The sequence below is a fragment of the Sparus aurata genome, chromosome 10, assembly GCF_900880675.1.
Source record: "Sparus aurata chromosome 10, fSpaAur1.1, whole genome shotgun sequence".
In the NCBI taxonomy this organism is placed as follows: domain Eukaryota; kingdom Metazoa; phylum Chordata; class Actinopteri; order Spariformes; family Sparidae; genus Sparus; species Sparus aurata.
Window position 1 is genome coordinate 18,922,556 of NC_044196.1, and position 22,492 is coordinate 18,945,047.

The 22,492-nt window shown below is 38.3% G+C and overlaps 2 protein-coding genes across 2 annotated transcripts in view; both read left to right on the forward strand.

Annotated features, from left to right (window-relative positions):
* Positions 1-22,492, forward strand: part of LOC115590542 (uncharacterized) — a 518,602-nt gene that overhangs the window by 494,806 nt on the left and 1,304 nt on the right. Inside the window, exons 67-84 of the mRNA XM_030431925.1 lie at positions 10,145-10,273; positions 10,369-10,494; positions 10,620-10,657; positions 16,647-16,678; positions 16,775-16,954; positions 17,433-17,609; positions 18,305-18,398; positions 18,504-18,586; positions 18,845-19,261; positions 19,483-19,588; positions 20,581-20,684; positions 20,760-20,830; positions 21,323-21,445; positions 21,544-21,639; positions 21,740-21,868; positions 21,964-22,089; positions 22,207-22,244; positions 22,378-22,409. Of these exons, the coding sequence (XP_030287785.1) occupies positions 10,145-10,273; positions 10,369-10,494; positions 10,620-10,657; positions 16,647-16,678; positions 16,775-16,954; positions 17,433-17,609; positions 18,305-18,398; positions 18,504-18,586; positions 18,845-19,261; positions 19,483-19,588; positions 20,581-20,684; positions 20,760-20,830; positions 21,323-21,445; positions 21,544-21,639; positions 21,740-21,868; positions 21,964-22,089; positions 22,207-22,244; positions 22,378-22,409 (2,101 nt within the window). The remainder of the gene's footprint in view (positions 1-10,144; positions 10,274-10,368; positions 10,495-10,619; positions 10,658-16,646; positions 16,679-16,774; positions 16,955-17,432; positions 17,610-18,304; positions 18,399-18,503; positions 18,587-18,844; positions 19,262-19,482; positions 19,589-20,580; positions 20,685-20,759; positions 20,831-21,322; positions 21,446-21,543; positions 21,640-21,739; positions 21,869-21,963; positions 22,090-22,206; positions 22,245-22,377; positions 22,410-22,492) is intronic.
* On the forward strand, positions 4,045-5,487 carry LOC115590570 (ubiquitin carboxyl-terminal hydrolase 7-like). The gene is made up of 5 exons (XM_030431976.1): positions 4,045-4,193; positions 4,311-4,380; positions 4,892-4,997; positions 5,192-5,295; positions 5,369-5,487. Exons 1-5 carry the CDS (start codon positions 4,128-4,130, stop codon positions 5,452-5,454), a joined length of 432 nt encoding a protein of 143 aa, XP_030287836.1. The 5' UTR covers positions 4,045-4,127; the 3' UTR covers positions 5,455-5,487.

A 22,492-nucleotide genomic window follows, 5' to 3' on the forward strand; every position in this document is an offset into this window, starting at 1 on the left:
TCAGTAATCACTTAAATAATGTATACATCTTTTGTTGTCTGTCTTTCACAGGGATCTATTTGTGTGTTTTTGAATGACCTACAGTACCTGGCTGCCAGCCTGCCAATGCCATGATTCACTGCTTGTATCTGTATGAGTGAGTGACAAATAAACACTCTCGAATCTTAAATCCTTTCACCGGTATCTTTCTTAAGAGCAAGTGAGCAACACACTGTGTAGTTATCATTTATTTTATTCAAGGCTTCAGAATATAAAGGGATATTGTTTAGTATAATGGTGTTATTAAGAGCTTGTGTGTGTGTGTGTACATCAATGGGGCGAGTTGGCACAATATCTGTGCGTGGATTGTAGTAGGCCGGTCTGGACCAAAAATTCCAGGGCCAAATTTTTGTCCCAGTCCATCCCTGCCCAACCCTACACACATTGAAGGAAAAGACCCTTCTGGTATCCTATGAGATCACGCACATGTCCAACATTTACATAATGGTGAAACTGCCCAGAAGCATCTGATGAATAAAAGCCCCACAGGCTCTCACCATGCCACAATGAGACCAATCTTAATTAGCTGATTTAAGGAAACTAAGATTACAAGGCACAAATGAATTTGTGGTCATTCACCACCAGCACTATGACACCTGGTGCATGCAGTTGTTTTGGCTGGAAGGATATCACCTGTGTAATCAAGATGTTGACAGTGTTCATGTTACCACACTTCTAGAAAGTCTAACAGCAGATCTAAGTGATGTATCATAGGCAACTGGACTTGTTTCAATATCTTCAAGACATTCCACCTCTCATCCAAGAGGATTCCTCAGTTCTCACTAACTGGAGGGGAGTTGGCAGGCTTTCAAACTCTGTGTGGGAGTGTCCTTTCAGAGTCAGCGAGGACACATCTGAGCTCTGAGCTTTAGATTAGTTAGGGCCACTTGTGGGTCATTGGTCCAACCGACCTTCACGTGGGTTGCTAAGGCAAGGTGAGCCCAGGTGTGAATGGTTGTTAAGCTGTCTCTGAAGAGAACTCAGCACATCACTGTAGGTGGGTGACAGCCAATGAATAATGTTCTAAGAGTACAATTTTTTCACATAAGCCTATTCAAGGCATGGACTGGATCGGAACAAACAGACTGAGTATATTAGATATGGGAATTAATAAACTTTGGGTTGATTCACATATGCAAACAGAAACATGTTGAAAACGAAGGCGATAGGCCTTTTGCTCATTGTTGTGATTTGATTAACAACCAGATAGGTAAACTTATATAAATGTTAAAATCACACAACAACTGCAAATGTTTTGTCAAGTTATTTTTCTGTGATCAGATATTCTTCTTTGATTTTGTGTGATGTTTTATTTCAGGGAGTGTAGCTCATCATTTTGATTTGATATTGTCTGATATTAGCTTTAACACTATGAAAATAAAATAAAACCAAGTTGCGCCTGTTTTCATTTAGTTTAACATTGTGCCAATTTATTTTTTCCTATAACAATGTGAGAAGTGAAAATTCAACAGCGACTACTAAAAACTACTTCTAATTTTATGTCTAAAAGACGTATAATAGCCAACTGTATGCGAAGAAGAAAAATAATCTTTAGTTATCACAGATCATACAGTGTGCAGCCTGATAGAACTGCTCTACTCATTTGTAGGCTGAGGCGATATGATTAGTGTGAAGGTATTTCCCTAAAGTCTCTGGGGAAATGTGGTCTACGTTTAAATGTTTCATGTAAAATGTTTAAATAAGAAATAAAGCAAAATCAGTTATTATTATGAAGTATCATTATGATAAAATGATTAATGATAATTATTTTTGAAATACTTGATATTCATATCTACATTAATAAAGATGTTATTACTGCTGTGGCTGCTACTACTAAACACTCCATATACCTCTGCTTTAAAAAGGCGGATTATCTTCGCCTTGGAGGAGAACACTGGTATCCTATAACATCTGGCACGTGTTTACAGAGGCTCTCAATATAACAACAATAAAGCCAGTGACATTGACAAGCCTATTCACTTTCAAACATACAAATAAAGACACATGTTTTTTTGTTGTTGTTTTTATTTTAAATTTCATTTATTATAACATTAACATCAAAATCAGTGCAAATTGATTTTGCTGCTGCGTGAACACATGGATGGATGAAAAATAATTTAGGTAGCTTGTAACAAATCCTTAGAAGCTCGCTTAAATTTATTGCAAACACAAATAAAATTGTGATTATTCGACCCATTACTGTGGCACATGGTACAGCCAATTGTTTTTTTTATCAGTCATATACTTAAATGATATCATCTGTCAATCAAGTTGGGAGCTGATAAGAACTTGGACACACACAGTCAGAAATATTGGAATATGGGTGCATATAATTTACCCAACAGTATATTTGTTGCTTCAGTGGTTTTACTCATGGAGAGTCAAGTGCATTCATTAACACTATTACCATTGCTGTCCTATGACTCGGCCACGTAAACGGACAAATACTAAGACAAATTACAAAAATGAGTCATGTTCAGTTTCTAAGATCAGACATATGTTTGACTGCGTCTCGTCGTTTTTTATTATTGTTATTTTTTTTCATTTAAAAATGTTTAGCTTCGACTGCTTGTTAAGTTTGCACAGCAGCAGGATTAGTGTCAAATGTGCACCATGTAAAAAGGAAACGTCTCCTTGGTTACCTCACACCTTTACCCACGACACTGCCCTGCTCATACTGAAAGTAACACAACAATACCGAGTGTAGATTTCAGAATACGCAAAATGCAAAAAGAAATAGGCATATTCAGTAGTGAATAACGGTGGTGTGGGGCAGATGGGAGGATGTCACATGAGACGAGTTCTCAGAAAAGGGCGGCATGCACTCACCAACGTTTTCCAACCACAGATACATTTCCTGAACACATTGTCGTTTCTTCTGTGAAGAACCAATGGAAAGCCCCCGTGAGAAATCCCCTTGTGGTCTCTGGTTCTTGATGTTCTCTGATAGAGACATGTTTTCTTGTGAAGCGCTTCGACATTTCGTCCAAGTTGCTCTCGTTTGTCCATTTAAAGAAAATCCAGTAAGATAGACCCCTATCAGACCTTCTACACTTGCTACAAAACAACTTTGAATCACATGGTGTGATAGGTGACTTGACAGCTGTAAATGTAAAAATAGATCAATAATAAACATAATGTGACATTAGGAATAGAAACTGCATTTATTTACAGTGCTCCATGTCATTTTACTAAACTTTTAAGACATTGGCCTACATATGTTGCATTAAATGTCAGATCCGTTTTGTCCATGTTAAATGAAAAACTAAAGAAATAAATAAATAAATAGTCTACATTAATACAATTACTGCAGACCATTTTTCCCATGAAGCCACAGGAGCATGGGAGATGCTGTGCAGCTGAACTCACTTCTGTTGTAAAGAGTCATTGTCCTTGAAGACAGAAACATGTATAGTAACTTCTTGTCTTTGAGGACTGCATCAACATTTTAGTCGAGTGTAAGTGTTTCTCTGATTCACGTGTGCTCACGCAGTTCAGTCATGTTCAGTGTGGACGGTTATAGTATTCAATGACGCGCACACAAAATACACACACGCGTACACACAATACACACAACATATGTGGAGAACACTTGATTGTCTAAAGTGCTGCAGCGTGCTCTGTGCGTACTTTCAGAAAGAGGAAGAGAGGATGCACCTGCAACTGTAGCCTAATACATGGACATGTTAAAGGTGTGTGTGTGTGTGTGTGTGTGTGTGTGTTTTTAACATCTCAAGTTGTTACCAGCAATATACCTTAATGAAGACAATCAACTTCTCAGTACACGATGATAGTTTCACTGACTAGAGATATAAGAAAAAAGGACGAACGAACGAACGAAAGAAAGAAAGAAAGAAAGAAAGAAAGAAAGAAAGAAAGAAAGAAAGAAAGAAAGAAAGAAAAACAGCGCAAAGTGTGTGTGTGTGTGTGTGTGTGTGTGTGTGTGTGTGGCCTCCTACAGCTGACAGCCTCCGGTGGAACAAACGGAAGTTAGACTTGTGTTCAGTCGGCTGCTCTTCAGGCTTTCCATTTCAGCGTCGCACAGTATAACATCAATAAGTTGGAAGTACCTACATGGATGGAAGGAAATGCCTAAAGCCAATAGCAAACGAGATGATCGGAGGGCAAGGGCAGGAAATAAGGGGGGTGGGAAGGTAATCAAGAAGAAGGATGAATCTATTGATCATTTTTAAATGTCACCTACATTTCTTTGAACCGATTTTTGTATTTTTCCAAATCCAAGGCTGTAGAATCTTGTTTTTGTTGATCAGATGGTGAACCAGAAGAACAAAAATGAGAGCAAGGACAGGGGGAGAGGACAGATGGGACAGAGCGATGATGGTGAGGAAAAGATGTGAATAGACTGAAAGGATAAAAAGATCAGCCCTCGGGGTAGAGGGGAGGAGGAGAATGTACAATATGATATGATACTGAGTTTATTAAAGTAAACAGGTAAATGATTGTGAACCTCTGGGATTCTGACTTGATAGCTCCTTTAAGTACAGGTCACTGATGAGTGCAAGCCATTGGTGTAGAATAAATGATTGGGTATGTAGGTATGTGTGCGACTCTACAGAAAACATACAAACAGACATAAATTACATTATTACTATTGAGCAACGTGTAGTTTAATATATACATTATGGCAAGAATGAACAATTATGTGGGCAACAGAGCCCTCATGTGACCAAATAGCGTAACTGCAGTACTGAAATCGGACACATGGCGAAAAACCGCAAAATGATTATCATAAATATTATTGTTGCCAGTGATTGGCTACATATTAAATTATGTGATTCATTATAAATGGCTGGTGATGGTGTAATGACACTGTGTTTTTCTGTCTTTTAAGTGACTCCACCACAGAGATGTCATCATGGCCTGTACAATCAGGGAGCCACATGTTACCTCAACAGTGTCCTGCAGGTTCTCTTCATGACGACTGAGATCCACGACAGGTTTGAAACTGCTGCTTTTATCTGTACAAGTACAAGGAGAACCATTTAAATGTAAAATGTTAACAAGAAACGCTGTAAAATAAGATGGTTCATTTGAATGTATAAGGGTGTTTCAAATGTACAAACCTCTGTTGCTGAGCACATCAAAGCAGTAAACAGTCACTGTTCACTGAGAAGCTGCTGTCTTCCTAAAGGTTGAATCAACAACCAGATCAAAAGCTGAGAAAAATCTTTATGGACCTGAAGAGAAAAACATGTGGAACAGAAAACATCACAAAGAGTTTGAAAATTCAAAATGGTAAGTTGGGCAGTTATAAGGTGCTGAGACGAAAATTAATATATCAGATTCAGTTTAATGTTTCCTTCTGCAGTTCATGAACAACGTGATGCAGCTGAATGCCTTCAGGAGATTTTACATCATATCAGTCCAGAGGCCTCTGAGGTGAGCACTTATTAAATCTACAATGTTATTTACAGGAGAACAAATCAGAATGCTGTGTTGTACATTTTCTCTCTAGGTTTTCCGAGGACAGCTGAGAGACAAAACAAAGTGCTCCAAAGGCCACATCATCAATGAAGAGACAAATCCATTCTGGACTCTTCCACTGTCACTGAAAGATACTCCTGGTACAACCTACAGTGTGGTGAGCAGACAGAGTTCACAGTTGTAGTTAAGTGTTTTGATGTGATGTGAACATGCTGAGCATTACATTACACAACATTTGTGTTCCCACAGGAGAGCAGCTTTGAGAGGACTTTCCAAACAAAAACATACTCTAGTGGCAACATGATGTACTGCAACGACTGTAAACAGAAAACAGAAGCAACAAGTGTGAGTTTTGACCTGAACATAAAAACATAAACAATATCCAGGTCAAATTTAATACTGGAATCTAATTAAAATATTCAATGTTAAAGGATATAGTGTGTGATGATGTTTCTTGTGTTATTTAGAGATGTGAGATGGTGGAGGCTCCTCAGATCTTGATTCTTCTCCTCAAGAGATTTGACTTTGACTACAACACCAGGTCATATTTCAAATCACACTGCTGTGTGGAAGTGCCACGTGAATTACAGTTGGAGGCAAGGAAAAGACATTTTTATTTCTGATTTTAACTTAAATGGTCTTCGTTGCTTTTAAAATCATTTCCTGTTCCTGACTGTGTTCTTCATTGTAGGACAAGACATACAAACTGTATGGGATGGTGAATCACATGGGCAGTATAAGAGGTGGACATTACACAGCCACCGTCCTGTCTGAGGACAACACCTGGTATGAGTGTAATGATTCTCATGTCAGCAAGGTGAGGAAGATTTAACTTAATCTGTTCCATTAAGAAGAAAAAGACAAAAAGACATTTGCTGACATTTTGCTTTTGTTGAACCGTGCAGGTTAAACACCAGCCGTTTGTAGAGGACAGTACAGTCAGGTATGTTTGAAAAACATGTTTCTGATTTTACCAATAATATTTGGGGATTTATTTATCTGTAAGCGTTCACCACATGTTGTCACCATATTGTTTTTCTATACAAATAATAACTTCAAAATCATTGTTCATCAGCTCCACGGTGGTCTATCTCCTCACGTACAGAGGTAGGACTACAAAAATACATAAAGGATTATTTAGGTGTCATATCAACATATAATTGCTAAATATGTTTTCTTTTCTCTTCAATTAAAAACTACAGAGTTGAAGGTGTCCTGTGAGACGAGACACAATGAAATGGATGAGGTATTAAACAATGAGGTATTAAACCATCCGACTGCAGGCGAGGAGGATAACACAAAAAAAAACTCTAAACGACATCTGGATGAAGAGACAAAGACAGAGAAGGAGGAACAAAGAGGTAAAAAGAAGAACATGTGTCCTACTGTTTGCAATTTACATTAAGAGAATTAGTGTGTGTCTAACATAGCATTTAAAAACTGCTACTTTTATTGTTTCTTTGTAATGGATGTTAAACATTCAGGCACTTTATGCAAAAGTGCACTGATGAGCTATGTACAGTTCACAAACAACACTCAAGTATCTAGTACAACAGTGAGTGAAGTGAAAAGCAGTGCAGGTAAAGAGGCACAGGAAAATGAAGATAGTACAAACTCCAACAACATAAATGAGAAGCCTATAAATATTGAAGAAGGGAAAAAAAAGAAAAAGGGGGAAAAACGCACAAAAACAAAAAAGGGAGAAAAAGAACGCAAAAAAAACCCCACTTCCATTGGGTTTCAGGGCTGAAATGTAGATTGTATTTTTTTTCCTTTCTTTTATTTTCCCTCTCCTTTTACACACACACACGCACACACACATATACACACACATATATACACATATGTACGCAAAAACTATCCAGCATTACAGCATAAACTATAATTTGATATACTGTTGTTTAAAATATTGTTTTGCTCAAAAGGGGGAATGTCTTTCAAATTTGAAAATGTAACATTTATCACAAACAATTCTTTGTCATCATAGCGTTCACTGTCATTGTTTAATTCAACCAAAATTAATGCTCACTTCTCTGAGTTGAAAATGTAAACTCTCATTGTTATTTCCTCAGACTATTTTTTATGATGAATTATTGAAAAAATTACTATTCCCTCAAACCCACAGCGCCTAAGAAGCCCCATGTGACCACTTCACCAAGTCACACAGATGATGCAGCTGAACAACAGGATGAAACCAGGAAAGTGGAGGAACAGAGGAAAGCTGAGGTGGAAGACACAAGTAAAGATGTAGAAATGAACACTGAAGATGAAGAGAAGAGACAGATGAGACACAGTGATGTTGGTGAGAAAAAGATGTGACTAAACGTAAAGAAAAATAAAATCAGCCTCAGAGGTCGAGGGGGGATTCACATAGTGGAAGAAGTTCAACACTGAGATGATATATGAGACTGAGCTTATTGAATGTTTCATAAATGGAGAAGTGATGATTTAGATATAATAAAAATAAAGAAATGAAAATGTGAGAAGCAAAAGATCATCAGTCAGAGAGACGAGTCATTACATGAAGGTGAAAAATGTCTGTGGAACACAGGATGAGATGTAAATGAAATCTGTCCATGAATGGAGGCAGCAGCCTGAAAAACAAGTTTGAAGAATTGAATCACAGGAAAGAAAAGTAACTTCCCCTAAACTTTTGAGTAAAAATTAAATAAAACCTAATAAGCACTCTAGCTTTTAGTGTCAAAAGAGGTTGAATTATTAAAAACAAAGTTTGATTCAATCAGATTTTGTGTTTGCTCAGAAATGTTGTTCGATAGTGACAATAATTCATTTTTGTTGAACATCACCTGCATCTGCTGCACAAAGGACACAATGTATGGAGCATTATTTTGTTCTCAGATGGAAAGGATGAGTTATATACTGATAGGATGCTATGGAATATGAAATTGGTTTCACCAATGATAGACGACATATTGAATTATGTGATTCATTATAAATGGCGGGTGATGGTGTAATGACACTGTGTTTTTCTGTCTTTTAAGTGACTCCACCACAGAGACGTCATCATGGCCTGTACAATCAGGGAGCCACATGTTACCTCAACAGTGTCCTGCAGGTTCTCTTCGTGACCACTGAGATCCACGACAGGTTTGAAACAGCTGTTTTTATCTGTACAAGTTCAAGGAGAACCATTTAAATGTAAAATGTTAACAACAAACACCGTATAATAAAATGATTCATTTGAATTAGGGCTGTCAAACGATTTTTTTTTTTTTAAGCGCGATTAATCGCAATTTTTTGGCACATTTCTTTCTGTTCTAAATGTACCATCATGTATTTTTTTCATGTTCTTAATACTTTTAACAACATAAGAAAGGGCAAATATGCTTGCTTTATGAAAAGGTTGTGCTCTCTGCATCTGCCGTGTGTTTGGCTTGCAAATGATATTTGAGACTCGACCTACTTCAATGGTAACTAATTTCATGTTGACAGTATGTGCAGATAACTTTTGTCCTATGGACCGAACCATCTGGCAGTGTTTTGAAAGTGAATTTGCCGTTCATAAGTCCTTTCTCCATTTCCTTTCACTTTTGCTTTTCAGTCCACCGTGTTTTTCTCGAACGCCAACCCTGCTTCTTCTTCTTCTGATTCCCTTTCTTATTGTTCTGCCACCCTCTGGATCAAGACTACAAGTGCCACTGACGGCCGTAAATCACAAAATGCGCGTCTCTCTCTTTTTTTTTTAATACCGAGTGTTAATTGCGCGTTAAAAAAATTAACGGCGTTAAGAGGATGGTGCGTTATTAACGCGTTATTAAGTTAACTTTGACAGCCCTAATTTGAATGTATAAGAGTGTTTCAAATGTACAAAACTCTGTTGCTGAGCACATCAAAGCAGTAAACAGTCACTGTTCACTGAGAAGCTGCTGTCTTCCTAAAGGTTGAATCCACAAACAGATCAAGAGCTGAGACAAATCTTTACGGAACTGAAGAGAAAAACATTTGGAACAGAAAACATCACAAGGAGTTTGAAGATTCAAAACGGTAAGTTGGACAGTCATAATGTGCTGAGAAGAAAATTAATATATCAGATTAATGTTTAATGTTTAATGTTTCCTTCTGCAGTTTATGAACAACGTGATGCAGCTGAATGCCTTCAGGAGATTTTACAGCACATCAGTCCAGAGGCCTCTGAGGTGAGCACTTATTAAATCTACAATGTTATTTACAGGAGAACAAATCAGAATGCTGTGTTGTACATTTTTTATCTAGGTTTTCCGAGGACAGCTGATGGACACAACAAAGTGCTCCGAAGGCCACATCATCAATGAAGAGACAAATCCATTCTGGAATCTCCCTCTGTCACTGAAAGGTTCCCGTTATTCAACCTACAGTGTGGTGAGCAGACAGAGTTCAGTGTTTTGATGTGATGTGAACACGCTGAGTTAATATGCCATTTATTACAACATTTGTGTTCCCACAGGAGAGCAGCTTTGAGAGGACTTTCAAAACAAAAACATACTCTAGTGGCAACATGATGTACTGCAACGACTGTCAAAAGAAAACAGAAGCAACAAGTGTGAGTTTTGACCTGAAAATGAAAACACAAACAATTTCCAGGTCAATTTTAATGCTGGAATCTAATTAAGATATTCTGTTAACGGATATAGTATGTGATGATGTTTCTTGTGTTATTTAGAGATGTGAGATGGTGAAAGCTCCTCAGATCTTGATTCTTCTCCTCAAGAGATTTGACTTTGACTACAACACCAGGTCACATTTCAGATCAGATTGCTCTGTGGAAGTGCCATGTGAATTACAGTTGGAGGCAAGGGAAAGATATTCTTATCTGTGATTTTCATTTGAATGGTCTTAGTTGCTTTTAAGATCATTTCATGTTCCTGACTGTGTTCTTCATTGTAGAAGAAGACATACAAACTGTATGGGATGGTGAATCACATGGGCAGTCTAAGAGGTGGACATTACACAGCCACCGTCCTGTCTGAGGACAACACCTGGTATGAGTGTGATGATTCTCATGTCAGCAAGGTGAGAAAGATTTAACTTAATCTGTTCAATTAAGACATTACACATTTAAAACACACCAACAGAAAGATCAACATTAAAAAGATATTTACTGACATTGGTTTGCTTTGCTTTGCTTTGCGGTGCAGGTTAAACACCAGCTGTTTGCAGAGGACAGGACTTTAAGGTATGTTTAAAAAAAAAAGTTTTTGATTTTACCAATAATATTTTGGGATTCATTTATCTCTAAGTGTTCACCACATGTTGTCACCATTGGGGTGGTTAATCAGCCCAATTCCCGTTTCGATTCGATCCCAATTATTGAAGTCTTGATTCCATTACAAATTGATTTTTGATTATTATCAATTATCGATTCGATTTTCGTTTATTAACGATTATTGATCTTCCAGTTAACATCAGTCAGCTGCTGAATTATTTTACTTCCCTTTTGAGTAACACCTCACAGCAGCTTCAATATTGTATAGTGTAACTGTAATATACAAATTATAATTTTTTACGCTGTTTTAAATGTAGTCTTTCAGTGTTAAAAGAAAGTTGCCAAGCTCAGCAGCCAGACTCATGTTAGAAGCGTCAGTGACGAGAACCAGGGCGTGTTTCTCTATTCCCCACTCGTCTGCCATTACTTTAAGAAACTCACACATATTTGCGCCTGTGTGGCTATCATCCATAGCTCTCGTCTGAAGTACGTTGGACATTAGCTTCCATTCACTGCTGACATAATGAGCTGGTTACGGTCACGTATGAGACTGTAGCTTTGGATGTTCAGGCATCGCACGTTATTGCTACCCTGTGAGCAGAGCCGGATTAAATAAATGGACCACACTAGGCAGACTGTATTTTTTGGGCCCCCCTCCATCGATGTTATTTATGAATTCAAATCTGATACTTACCAAAGTTACTAATAATAGAATAATTCCCATTTTACATAGCATATTCGTTGGTTACAAGTTGTTTTTTGTATGCCAAAATAAGTCATGTGTTGTATATCAAACAGACTATTTTTTTATTTTCATTATTTAAACATTATTACACGGCTCTATTAAATGCTATTAAATGATCCTTATTTTATCCATTGTGAGTGTCATTGTTAAGGCAGTAGTACCAGTAAATCACCAATAGGTGTCAGCATTGCTATGTAAACAGAGCAAATCAGATAAATGTTGTAAGCTATTGGATTTTGCAGAAAATCTTTGAATAGTTAAATAAGTAGTCAAATATATAAAGACTGATACAATTTGCAGTTAGAGAAAGTGTGCTGTAGTGGTAAAGATGTTTATTTTCATGGAAAACCATCACCTCTCTTCCATTTTCTGGTATTCAATACTCAGCAGCTCAGCTCCCGGTCTGGACTGTTCAGCAGTTCTCTCCACTGGTCTGGACGTTTCTCTGGATGGTGTGCTTTACTAGACTGCACTCTAAAAGCAGATTAAATCACAGAAACATCGTAGAAAAATAAGCAATCATTAAATAATTTGGTCCATACCTTATGTTTAATCCAAGAACACATTTTTTCACTTGTCTTTACTAACCTGCTTAGACAGCCAAGGAAAATGAGCCTGAACTGGGTGAGCAAAAAATCTTGTCGCTTCTTCTGGAGCCCATATTCACACCTGTGATTAAGTACAGGAACAAGAAGACAAACATGAACCCTTCACATTTATCAAGACCATTTAGAAACTGTCCAGCAATAAATAATAATAAATAAAACGAGCAGCACTTACTGAGGAAACCATTTAGCATGCTCCACTCAGGGATAATCTTCAGCCTTCCAGCATCGCAGGCCTCCATCGCAGCAGAAACACGTCTTGACAGCATCATCACGATCTTGTGGAGAAATATTAAAATGTATACATAAGATGAAAGACAGCTGTTTGAGATTTGAATACACTTGGTTTGTTCCTCATATTTCATTTCATTATAGTTATTAAAGTATAGCCCTATATTATACATTCAATTTATATGCATTTTACATTTGATTTTAATATTCACTTTACTTATTCAGATTTAGATTTTTAAATGGAAAACTTACATTTACAGATGCTTTCTCCTGAGTTTTGATGTGGCAAAGTCCTCAATAATGTCTTTAAAATCCAGGGAGGTTGTAAATCCATTCTCAATTGCCAACAGGGCAAAGGCATTCAGTTTTTTTTCTGTTACTGTTGTTCTCCGGTATGTTTTTACTCGTTTCAACAAAGAAAATGATCTTTCTCCTGAACAGATTGCAATCAGTAATGTCAGATATAGGGCTGCACAAAAAATCGTTAAAAAATCGCGATCTCGATTCACTAATACACGTGATCTCATTTCTACACACAGCGATTCTGAAGCATTTTATATCTCGAGCTGAATCACAAACAAATGCTCCTATTTTCCTCCCGGATTTTTTGAAGCGCCCCCAAACGCAGCACTGGCGCTGCCTCCTCCCTCAACCTGTGGTAAAGCGTCTTTACAACACGTGATTCAGTGGAGGAAGCCCACCTGCAGTTGAGTGTTTGGAAGGAGTGAGTGAGAAGCCGTTTTTAGACGAGGCAGCAAGCCGCCAATCTGCCCGTCCTATTGACGGCTAGGTCCGCGGTTTTAGACAGAGGGCGGCAAACTGGGGGTCTGTTTTGGTCCGCCGATTTGCCGCCTCGGAGGGTACACTTATTTCCGCCTCGCCTGCTAGATGAGCAACGGGAGATCCGGAAGATGCTAGCTCTCCTGGATCACCAGCTGTATGGTTGTGTTAGCTTGTTGTTGTAGCGACAAGCTAGGAACGGTCGCTACTTTCAAATTAAAAGCCCCCCGCAAAGAACCCAGTTCTAAACTCCAATGGAGTGCAATGTAAAGCTCTTATTTTGAAGACAAATTCGTTGTCAAGTGTTCACAGCCCAACTCGGGCTTCACGTAAGTCACATGTTTACGCCTACCTCAGAGGCGGCTTTTGGAAAAGGAGGAATATTACGCCTCCATTTTAGAAAGCCGATCACAGCAGCTATCACATATCACCTAGCTTAAGATACGGCCCCAATAAACACTGTACAACATGAGGTATTAAAGGATACATTGGATTTCTCATCCAATGATAGAACTTGAACAAAACAAAAAAAAAAAACATTACTTACTATGCCTCTGCCATACTATGATGGGTTTTTTTTGTTTTGTTCAAGTTCATCAGTGCAATAAACATTTTGTGAAAAAAATCGTGCTAGAGAATCGTGATCTCAATTCTAAGCAAAAAAATCGTGATTCACATTTTTTCCAGAATCGTGCAGCCCTAGTCAGATACATGCGAAGGCAAATGTCCACATTAGGGAAAGCATCCCTCAAGCCTAGCTCTAGGAGTTTCTTATACATGGCCATGACTGACTCTTCATCTTTTACCATTGAGATGAACTGGCAAAACTCTGCTGTAAAGTCCTCCTCAAGATCCTGAGGGTATATTTTCTTCAGCTTTTCTGTGGCTACATGGATTTGTTCAATGTCCATTGATTTCGTTTTAGTAAGGAAACCAAATTTCTCCTCCACATTTTTGTATGCGTCTTTGCGTCGTTTCAATTCTTGTGACAAGCAGTCACAGATGACAATGTGTCAATCAAGAACGCTTCACGGCCTGAGTGCTGCACCTCTGGACCTGTAGACTCACCGAACATAACTTTCTTCACTCGTCTTCTTTGGTTATCTGCTTTGTATCCCTCTGTTGCTGTTAGAGTTTTGGCCTCTGCTTCATAGACATCAAAATAATTTCTGGCCTGTACTATGAACTCTATGAGTGAACTGTACAGAATAGGAACAGTACATACATCAATTTGTACCTGCTGCAATGCTTTGCTGGTTAAATTGATTCTTCTCAGCAGGTCATCCCATACTACTGTCATAACTGCAGTTTCAAGGGGGTTCACTGCATCACTGTTATTAATTGACACGCCTCATATTGAGCAGCTCTGGGGGTTCCATGGTCAACTTTGATTTCATTCAAAGCATCTTGAATAGCTTTGTAGCCAAATCTCAGAGCTTTTGTTGCATCAGCTCTCGCAGACCACCTTGTGCCGGAAAGGCTCTTCAGTGTCAGACCTCGCTCACATTTTGTGAGGTGGGCTGTTAAAATCTCCCACCGCCGAGTTGAAGCTGAGAAAAAGTTGTAGAGATTTTGAATGAAGCCAAAAAATTCAACTGCTTCCAGGCAACATTCTGCTGCACATGCACCAACTAAATTAAGAGAATGTGCAGAACATGGTATGAAGTCAGCATTAGGATTTTTATTTCTTATTCTTGCCTGCAGTCCAGAATATTTCCCTGCCATATTACTTGCATTGTCATAGCTCTGCCCACAACAGTCCATCAAATCAATGTCCAGTTCCTTTAACTCAGATTTGAGTGTTTCCTCCATGTGTTCTGCAGTATGACCATGTAGTGGTATGAACTCCAAAAATCTCTCGACAGGCTCCCCACTTTTCTTCAGGACATAGCGAATGATCAAAGCGAGCTGATCAACATGTGTGACGTCAGGTGTTGAGTCCACAACGATGGAGAAATACTTGCCATCTTTAACTTCTTTTACAATGGCACGCAGAACCTTCTCAGCCATCAGCTGAATAAACTCATCACAAACTGTAGAGGACAGGTAACTGGTATTTCCCCTTCCCTTGTTTCCATATCTGGCTAGATGTTCTGACAGTAGTGGATCAAAGCGACTAATTAACTCCAAGCAGCCCAAAAAGTTCCCATTGTGGGGTGATCCTACTACCTCATCGTCCCCACGGAAGGGCAGTCCTCGCGAAGAAAGAAACTGAATAGTTGCCACTATACGTTTCAAAATGTTGAGCCAGTATGCTCTCTCAGACTCCTGTTGATGTATGTTTGAATCTATGCGCGCATTTTTATTTCCAAGTGATGATAAACTCAGCACAGCAATGCGATGATCCATACTATTCTCATGTTCGTGCAGGCGATGAGCACAGTTTTTCCAGTCATTAAATCCAGTGACAAATTGATTGTCTCTTATACTGAACAACTTGCAGCAGTAACAGAATACAGTGCCAGTAGACGGTGAGTACACTAACCATTTTCTTGACAGGGTTTCTCCATTTAGCTTTTTTCTAAAGTAATGTTCCTTAGTTAAGCTTCGGTTAACGTCTCCATATTTTCTCTGTGATGCAGAGAAATCTCCAATATTTTGACAGGGATGGTTTAGTGCAAAGTACTCACGCATCCTGTCGTCAATTTGGTCCCACTTTGCAGGATCAGATGGATAGCTTGTCAATAACGTTACCCTTTCTGGGTCTAGAGGCTCCGTCAAAACTACATTGGGCTCACCTTTTCTGGCCGGCTGCTGTTCTTCCATCATTTTGTCATTCTCCTGTGATGGCACTGATGTTGACGGCCCCAAAGCGTCTTCGGCTGCGTCTTCGGGCCGCGTCTCCGGACCTGGCTCGGCCTCTGGCTCTGCTAACACTAGCAGGTTTACAGCTGTCGGGCGGCTGCCCGACAGAAACTTCTGTATAGCCCCCCGCTGTCTCTTCTTTTGTTCCTCTTCATTTTTTTTCTTTTTACGTTTTGCTGCACCTGAAAGCATCTTAAATGTTAGCCTACTCAAAAAACGACCTGGCTGCCCGGCTGACCTCCGCACTGGACTTAACTGACTGGCGTTAATGTGACGTGACGTGCCGTTACGTTAAGATAAACAACGTCACTATTTTTAGTTAATTAATAAATATTGATATATTAACACTGAAGTAAATTGTAAATAGGATATTTGTATACATATAAAAAAATATTATTACTATTTTCTTTTTTTTTTTTTGGTCCCTCTGTCTGGCCCCCCCCCCCCCCCTGCCAATCAGGCCCTAGGAACGTGCCTAGTTTGCCTTTGCATTAATCTGGCTCTGCCTGTGAGCAGAGTTGAGGGACTCTTGCACAGAAAGCTTTGTCTCCTTGAAAAGATTTGGAATCGATTTTAGCGTGAAAAAGCTCTGGGATGGAATAACATGTCTTGGCTGCAGAGTGTAGACCATGTAGCGAAAGCCAGTAAGAGGAGGACAAAAATTTTTTTTTTTTAAATAGATCTTTGGAAATATTATAATCGCGATTAATCAATAATCGATTTTTTTTCAACACCCCTAGTCACCATATTGTTTTCCTATAAAAATAATAACTTCAAAATCATTGTTCATCAGCTCCACGATGGTCTATCTCCTCACGTACAGAGGTAAGACTACAAAAATACATAAAGGATTAATTTAGGTGTCATATCAACATATGATTGCTAAATATGTTTTTTTTTCTCTTCAATTTAAAACTACAGAATTGAAGGTGTCCTGTGAGACGAGACAGAATGAAGAGGATGAGGTACAGTTTAGAAGTGACAATGAGGTATTAAACCATCTGACTGCAGGAGAGGAGGATAACAAAGAAGGAAACTTGAAAAAATCCTCTAAACGACGTCTGGATGAAGAGACAAAGACAGAGAAGGAGGAACAAAGAGGTAAAAAGAAGAACACGTGTCCTACTGTTTGAAATTTACATTAAGAGATTTACAGCATACAATAACCACTACCTTTGTCTTTTTCTTTTCCCTCTCCTTTTACACACACACACACACACACACACACACACACGCACGCACACACAGTGAGTGTGTATATACACATATATATATACACACACATATATATACACATATGTACACAAAAACTATCCAGCATTACAGCATAAACTGTAATTTGATATACTTTTGTTTAAAATGTTGTTTTGCTCAAAAGGGGGAATGTCTTTCAAATTTGAAAATGTAACATTTATCACAAACAATTCTTTGTCATCATAGCGTTCACTGTCATTGTTTAATTCAACCAAAAATAATGCTTACTTCTCTGTTTTGAAAATGTAAACTCTCATTGTAATTTTATCAGACTGTTTTTTCTGAATGAATGACTGAATAAATTACCATTCCCTCAAACCCACAGCGCCTAAGAAGCCCCATGTGACCACTTCACCAAGTCAGACAGATGATGCAGCTGAACGACAGGATGAAACCAGTAAAGTGGAGGAACAGAGGAAAGCTGAGGTGGAAGACACAAGAAAAGATGTAGAAATGGATGCTGATGATGAGGAGAAGAGTCTGGTGGGATACAGTGATGTTGGTGAGGAAAGATGTGACGAAAGTGAAACAAATATAAAATCCTCAGGGGTTGAGGGGGGATTCACATAGTGAAATAAGTTCAAGACTTAGGTGACATGAGACTGAGCTTATTGAATTTTTCACAAATGGAGAAGTGATGATTTAAACATGATAAAAATAAATAGATAAAAATGTGAGAAGCAAAAGGTCATCAGAGAGACTATTCATTACATAAAGGTGAAACATTTCTGTGGAACACAGGATGAAATGATATGTAATGTAGATAAAATCTGTGCATGAATGGAGGCAGCAGCCAGAAAGACAAGTTGGAAGAATTGAATCACAGGAAAGAAAAACAAACTTCCCTTAAACCTCTGAGTAAAAATTAAATAAAAACTAATGAGCACTCTAGCTTTTAGTGTCCAAAGAGGTTGAATTATTAAAAACAAAGTTTGATTCAATTAGATTTTTGCTCAGAAATGTTGTTCATCAATGACAATTATTCATATTTGTTTAACATCATCTGCATCTGCTGCACAGAGGACACAATGCATGGAGGATTATTTTGTTCTCAGATGAAAAGGATGAGTTATATACTGTTAATATGCTATGGAATATGAAAGTGTTTTGCCAATGATAGGCTACATATTGAATTATGTGGTTCATTATAAATGGCTGGTGATGGTGTAATGACACTGTGTTTTTCTGTCTTTTAAGTGACTCAGACACAGAGACCTCATGATGACCCAAACAATCAGGGGGCCTCACATTCCCTCAACAGTGTCCTGAAAGCTACAGAGACACATGAAAGGTTAGAAACTGCTGTTTTCATCTGTAGCAAATATAAGCTGATAACTAAAATGTAAAACACATATCAAGTACTAACAGGAACATTTATATAATAAAATGATTGCAGATTCAGAACTGCAGAACTAGATGCTTCTTTAACAGTTGGAGAACAGGATGACAAGACAAAGAAAGAGAAGGAGGAACAAAGAGGTAAAAAGAAGAACGTGTGTCCTACTGTCTATCATTTCTATCAAGAGAATCAGTGTGTGTCTATGGCAGCATACAAAAACAATCACTTGTATTGACTCCCTGTGATTTGACACATTTAAATAAATTATACAAAACTGCACCAATGAGCTACGTACAGAATACAAACATTATAAAAGTATCCTTTTCCAGGTTACATTACATGGATGTATGTTGACATGTTTGACTTTTTCATATTTTTCTTCCCCTCCAACACCACAGAGTGTCAGAAGCCTGTTGAGACCACTTCAGAGGACCTGACTGGGTTTAAAGAAGAACAGGGTGAAGATACTGATCTTGAAGAAACTACACAGATGGGGCATGGTGCAGAGGATGAGGGACAGATGAGAGAAGATAGGAAGGAAGAGAGACCTCAGGCTGGAGGAGAGGAGGGTGATGCAGAAAAAGTGGAGACTGACACATCAATTAATAATCACACACCAGGACGTGAAGTAAAAAGCAGTGAAAATGAAGAGGCACAGGAAAATGAAGACAGCAACACACGAAAAAACAGCGAGTCTGAGGAGTTAAATGAAACTAGAGTAGAAGATGCTTCTGTTAATGTTGGAGAACAGCCAAAAGACTCCTGTGAACAACATCTGGATGAAGAGACAAAGAAAGAGAAGGAGCAACAAAGAGGTAAAAAGAAGAACATGTGTCCAACTGTTTGCAACATTTGAGAGAATCAGTGTGTGTCTATGGCAACATACCACTTTCCCTAACTCTGTGTGTGATTCATTTTATATACTGTAATGAGATACAGTATGGAAAAAAAAACACTGATGAGCCAAATCAAGTTTACAAACAACACTACATTATTAATGGTGTAATGACACTGTGTTTTTCTGTCCTGTCTTAAGTGACTCCACCACAGAGACGTCATCATGGCCTGGACAATCAGGGAGCCACATGTTACCTCAACAGTGTCCTGCAGGTTCTCTTCATGACGACTGAGATCCACGACAGGTTTGAAACTGCTGCTTTTATCTGTACAAGTACAAGGTGTCAAACCTAGGCTTGCAAGGAGGACTAAGGAGCAGAATTAGGACAATTAGAGCAGAATTTTATTGTGAAATTTGTTTTCTTCACTTGAACTCTTAACCAAGCTGACAAACAAATAAGCTATAAATCACAATATCTAATCTGCAGGATGAGCAAACAAGAAACAACATTACAACAAAATGAGGCAAAACGACCTCAAATCAAAAAGATAAGGAAACAGAAATTCACTCCTGAATAGGTTAAGAAAAGGTCTAAGAACTAAATTACTCTAGCGCACTCGACTATGAAAACTTATTAAAAAAAATAAAAAAAAAAATCACTCCAACAGAGGAAGAAGAAAAGGCTATAAACATAAACTACTCTCTCGACTGACTATGAAAATGTACAAAACAAAAGAGGCACTCCACCAGAGGCAAACAAAAGGCCATGAACTAAACTTGAAATACACTGAGAAAAATTACGAACAAAAGGTCACTCACTTAAGAGGATCAAGAAAAAGAAATACAAACTTTGATTCTTTGCATGAACAAGGCTGTGAACAAGAGCTGGGGTGCCTGACGAATACAACACTCCGGCACAGAACAAAGGGAGACTCAGACTATAAGACACAAGAGGTGAAGGGACAAAGGTGGAAACAATTAGGGATTAGGAGAGACGTCAGACTGGTGGCACATGAGGAAAGGCAAGTGACCTGAAACAAGAGGAGAGTTACTTTTCAAAATAAGACTGGAAGTTCACGAGACAAAAAAAACCCAGAACAGGACACCCCTCACCTCGGTGTGACACAAGGATATCAATTTAAATGTAAATAAAACTTTATGTAAATGTAAACAACAAACACTGTATAATAAGATGGTTAATTTGAATGTGTAAGGGTGTTGCAAATGTGCAAAACTCTGTTGCACATCAAAGCAGTGAACAGTCACTGTTACTGAGAAGCTGCTGTCTTCCTAAAGGTTGGATCCACAAACATATCAAGAGCTGAGAAAAATCTTTACTGACGTGGAGAGAAAAACATGTGGAACAGAAAACATCACAAAGAGTTTGAAGATTCAAAACGGTAAGTTGAACAGTCATAAGGTGCTGAGAACAAAATAAATATATATCAGATTCAGTTTAATGTTTCCTTCTGTAGTTTATGAAGAACATGATGCAGCTGAATGCCTTCAGAAGATTTTACAGCATATCAGTCCAGAGGCCTCTGAGGTAAGCACTTATTAAAGCGAAACTCTCTCCAAAAAGCAACCAAGGCTTTATTTGGGATTGAATATGAGTCAAACCTTCGTGTGAAAGCATAATTACGGCGAAAGGTGGAACTTTTAAGATTTACCGTAGTTTCGGTTTTGGGCACGTTAATTTTGAACGGGAGGGCATGGGGCAAGACATGCTAGCATCAAAATCGCTATTTTTAGAACACTAAGAAGGCTCGACACAACATGAAACTTTGCTCGTAGCATCACCAGGGTCTCTACTCATGAACAAGAGCATTGAGAACATTGTTTGTGTACACAGAGTTTATGAAAAAGATGGTTTTTGAACTACTCACGTTAGCTGCTGCACCTCCTGCGCGTTGCCATCATGGCAGGCAAATAAAGCCTCGGTTGCTTTTTGGCGAGAGTTTCGCTTTAAATCTACAATGTTATTTACAGGAGAGCAAATCAGAATGCTGTGTTGTAATTTGAAAAATGAATTCTCAAGGTTTTCCGAGGACAGCTGAAAAACACAAAAAAATGCCCTGAAGATCACATCATCAATAAGAAAAGACCATTCTGGATTCTTCAGCTGTCACTGAAAGACATGCCTGATACAAACTACAGTGTGGTGAGCAGACAGAGTTCACAGTTGTAGTTTAGTGTTTATATATGATGTGAGCATGCTAAGCTAATATGCCATTTATTACAACATTTGTGTTTCCACAGGAGAGCAGCTTTAAGAGGGCTTTCCAAACAAAAACATACTCTAGTGACAATATGGTGTACTGCAACGACTGTAAACAGAAAACAGAAGCAACAAGTGTGAGTTTTAGCCTCATAATGAAAACACGAACTGTAGGTATATTTTTTATAATGGAATCAAAAGGATATAGTGTGTGATGATGTTTCTCGTGTTATTCAGAGATGTGAGATGGTGAAAGCTCCTCAGATCTTGATTCTTCTCCCCAAGAGATTTGACTTTGACTACAACACCAGGTCACATTTCAAATCAGACTGCTCTGTGGAAGTGCCATGTGAATTACAGTTGGAGGCAAGGGAAAGATATTCTTATCTGTGACTTTCTTTTGAATGGTCTTAATTGCTTTTAAACTCATTTCATGTTCCTGACTGTGTTCTTCATTGTAGAACAAGACATACAAACTGTATGGGATGGTGAATCACATGGGCAATCTAACAGGTGGACATTACACAGCCACCGTCCTGTCTGAGGACAACACCTGGTATGAGTGTGATGATTCTCATGTCAGCAAGGTGAGGAAGATTTAACTTAATCTGTTCCATTAAGACACATTTAAAACACACCAACAGAAAGATCAACATGAAAAAAGAAACCTACTGACACTGATTTGCTTTTGTTAAACGGAGCAGATTAAACAACAGCTGTTTGCAGAGGACAGGACTTTCAGGTATCTTTAAAAAAATATTTTTTTGAATTTACCAATAATAATTTGGGGTTTATTTATCTGTAAGTGTTCACCACATGTTATCCCCATATTGTTGTTCTATGCAAATAATAACTTCAAAATGACTGTTCATCAGCTCCAGGACTGTCTATCTCCTCACATACAGAGGTAGGACTACAAAAATACATAAAGGATTCATTTAGGTGTCATATTAACATATAATTGCAAAATATTTTTTTTCTCTTCAATTT

What these genes read in the sequence shown, in the direction of transcription:
- LOC115590570 (XM_030431976.1), top strand. Translation starts at nt 4,128, where the DNA reads ATGCCTAAAGCCAATAGCAAACGAGATGATCGGAGGGCAAGGGCAGGA. An exon ending in GATGGGACAGAGCGATGATG is followed by an intron (nt 4,381 to 4,891) that starts GTGAGGAAAAGA and finishes CTGTCTTTTAAG; the next exon opens with TGACTCCACCACAGAGATGT. An exon ending in GAGTTTGAAAATTCAAAATG is followed by an intron (nt 5,296 to 5,368) that starts GTAAGTTGGGCA and finishes TTCCTTCTGCAG; the next exon opens with TTCATGAACAACGTGATGCA.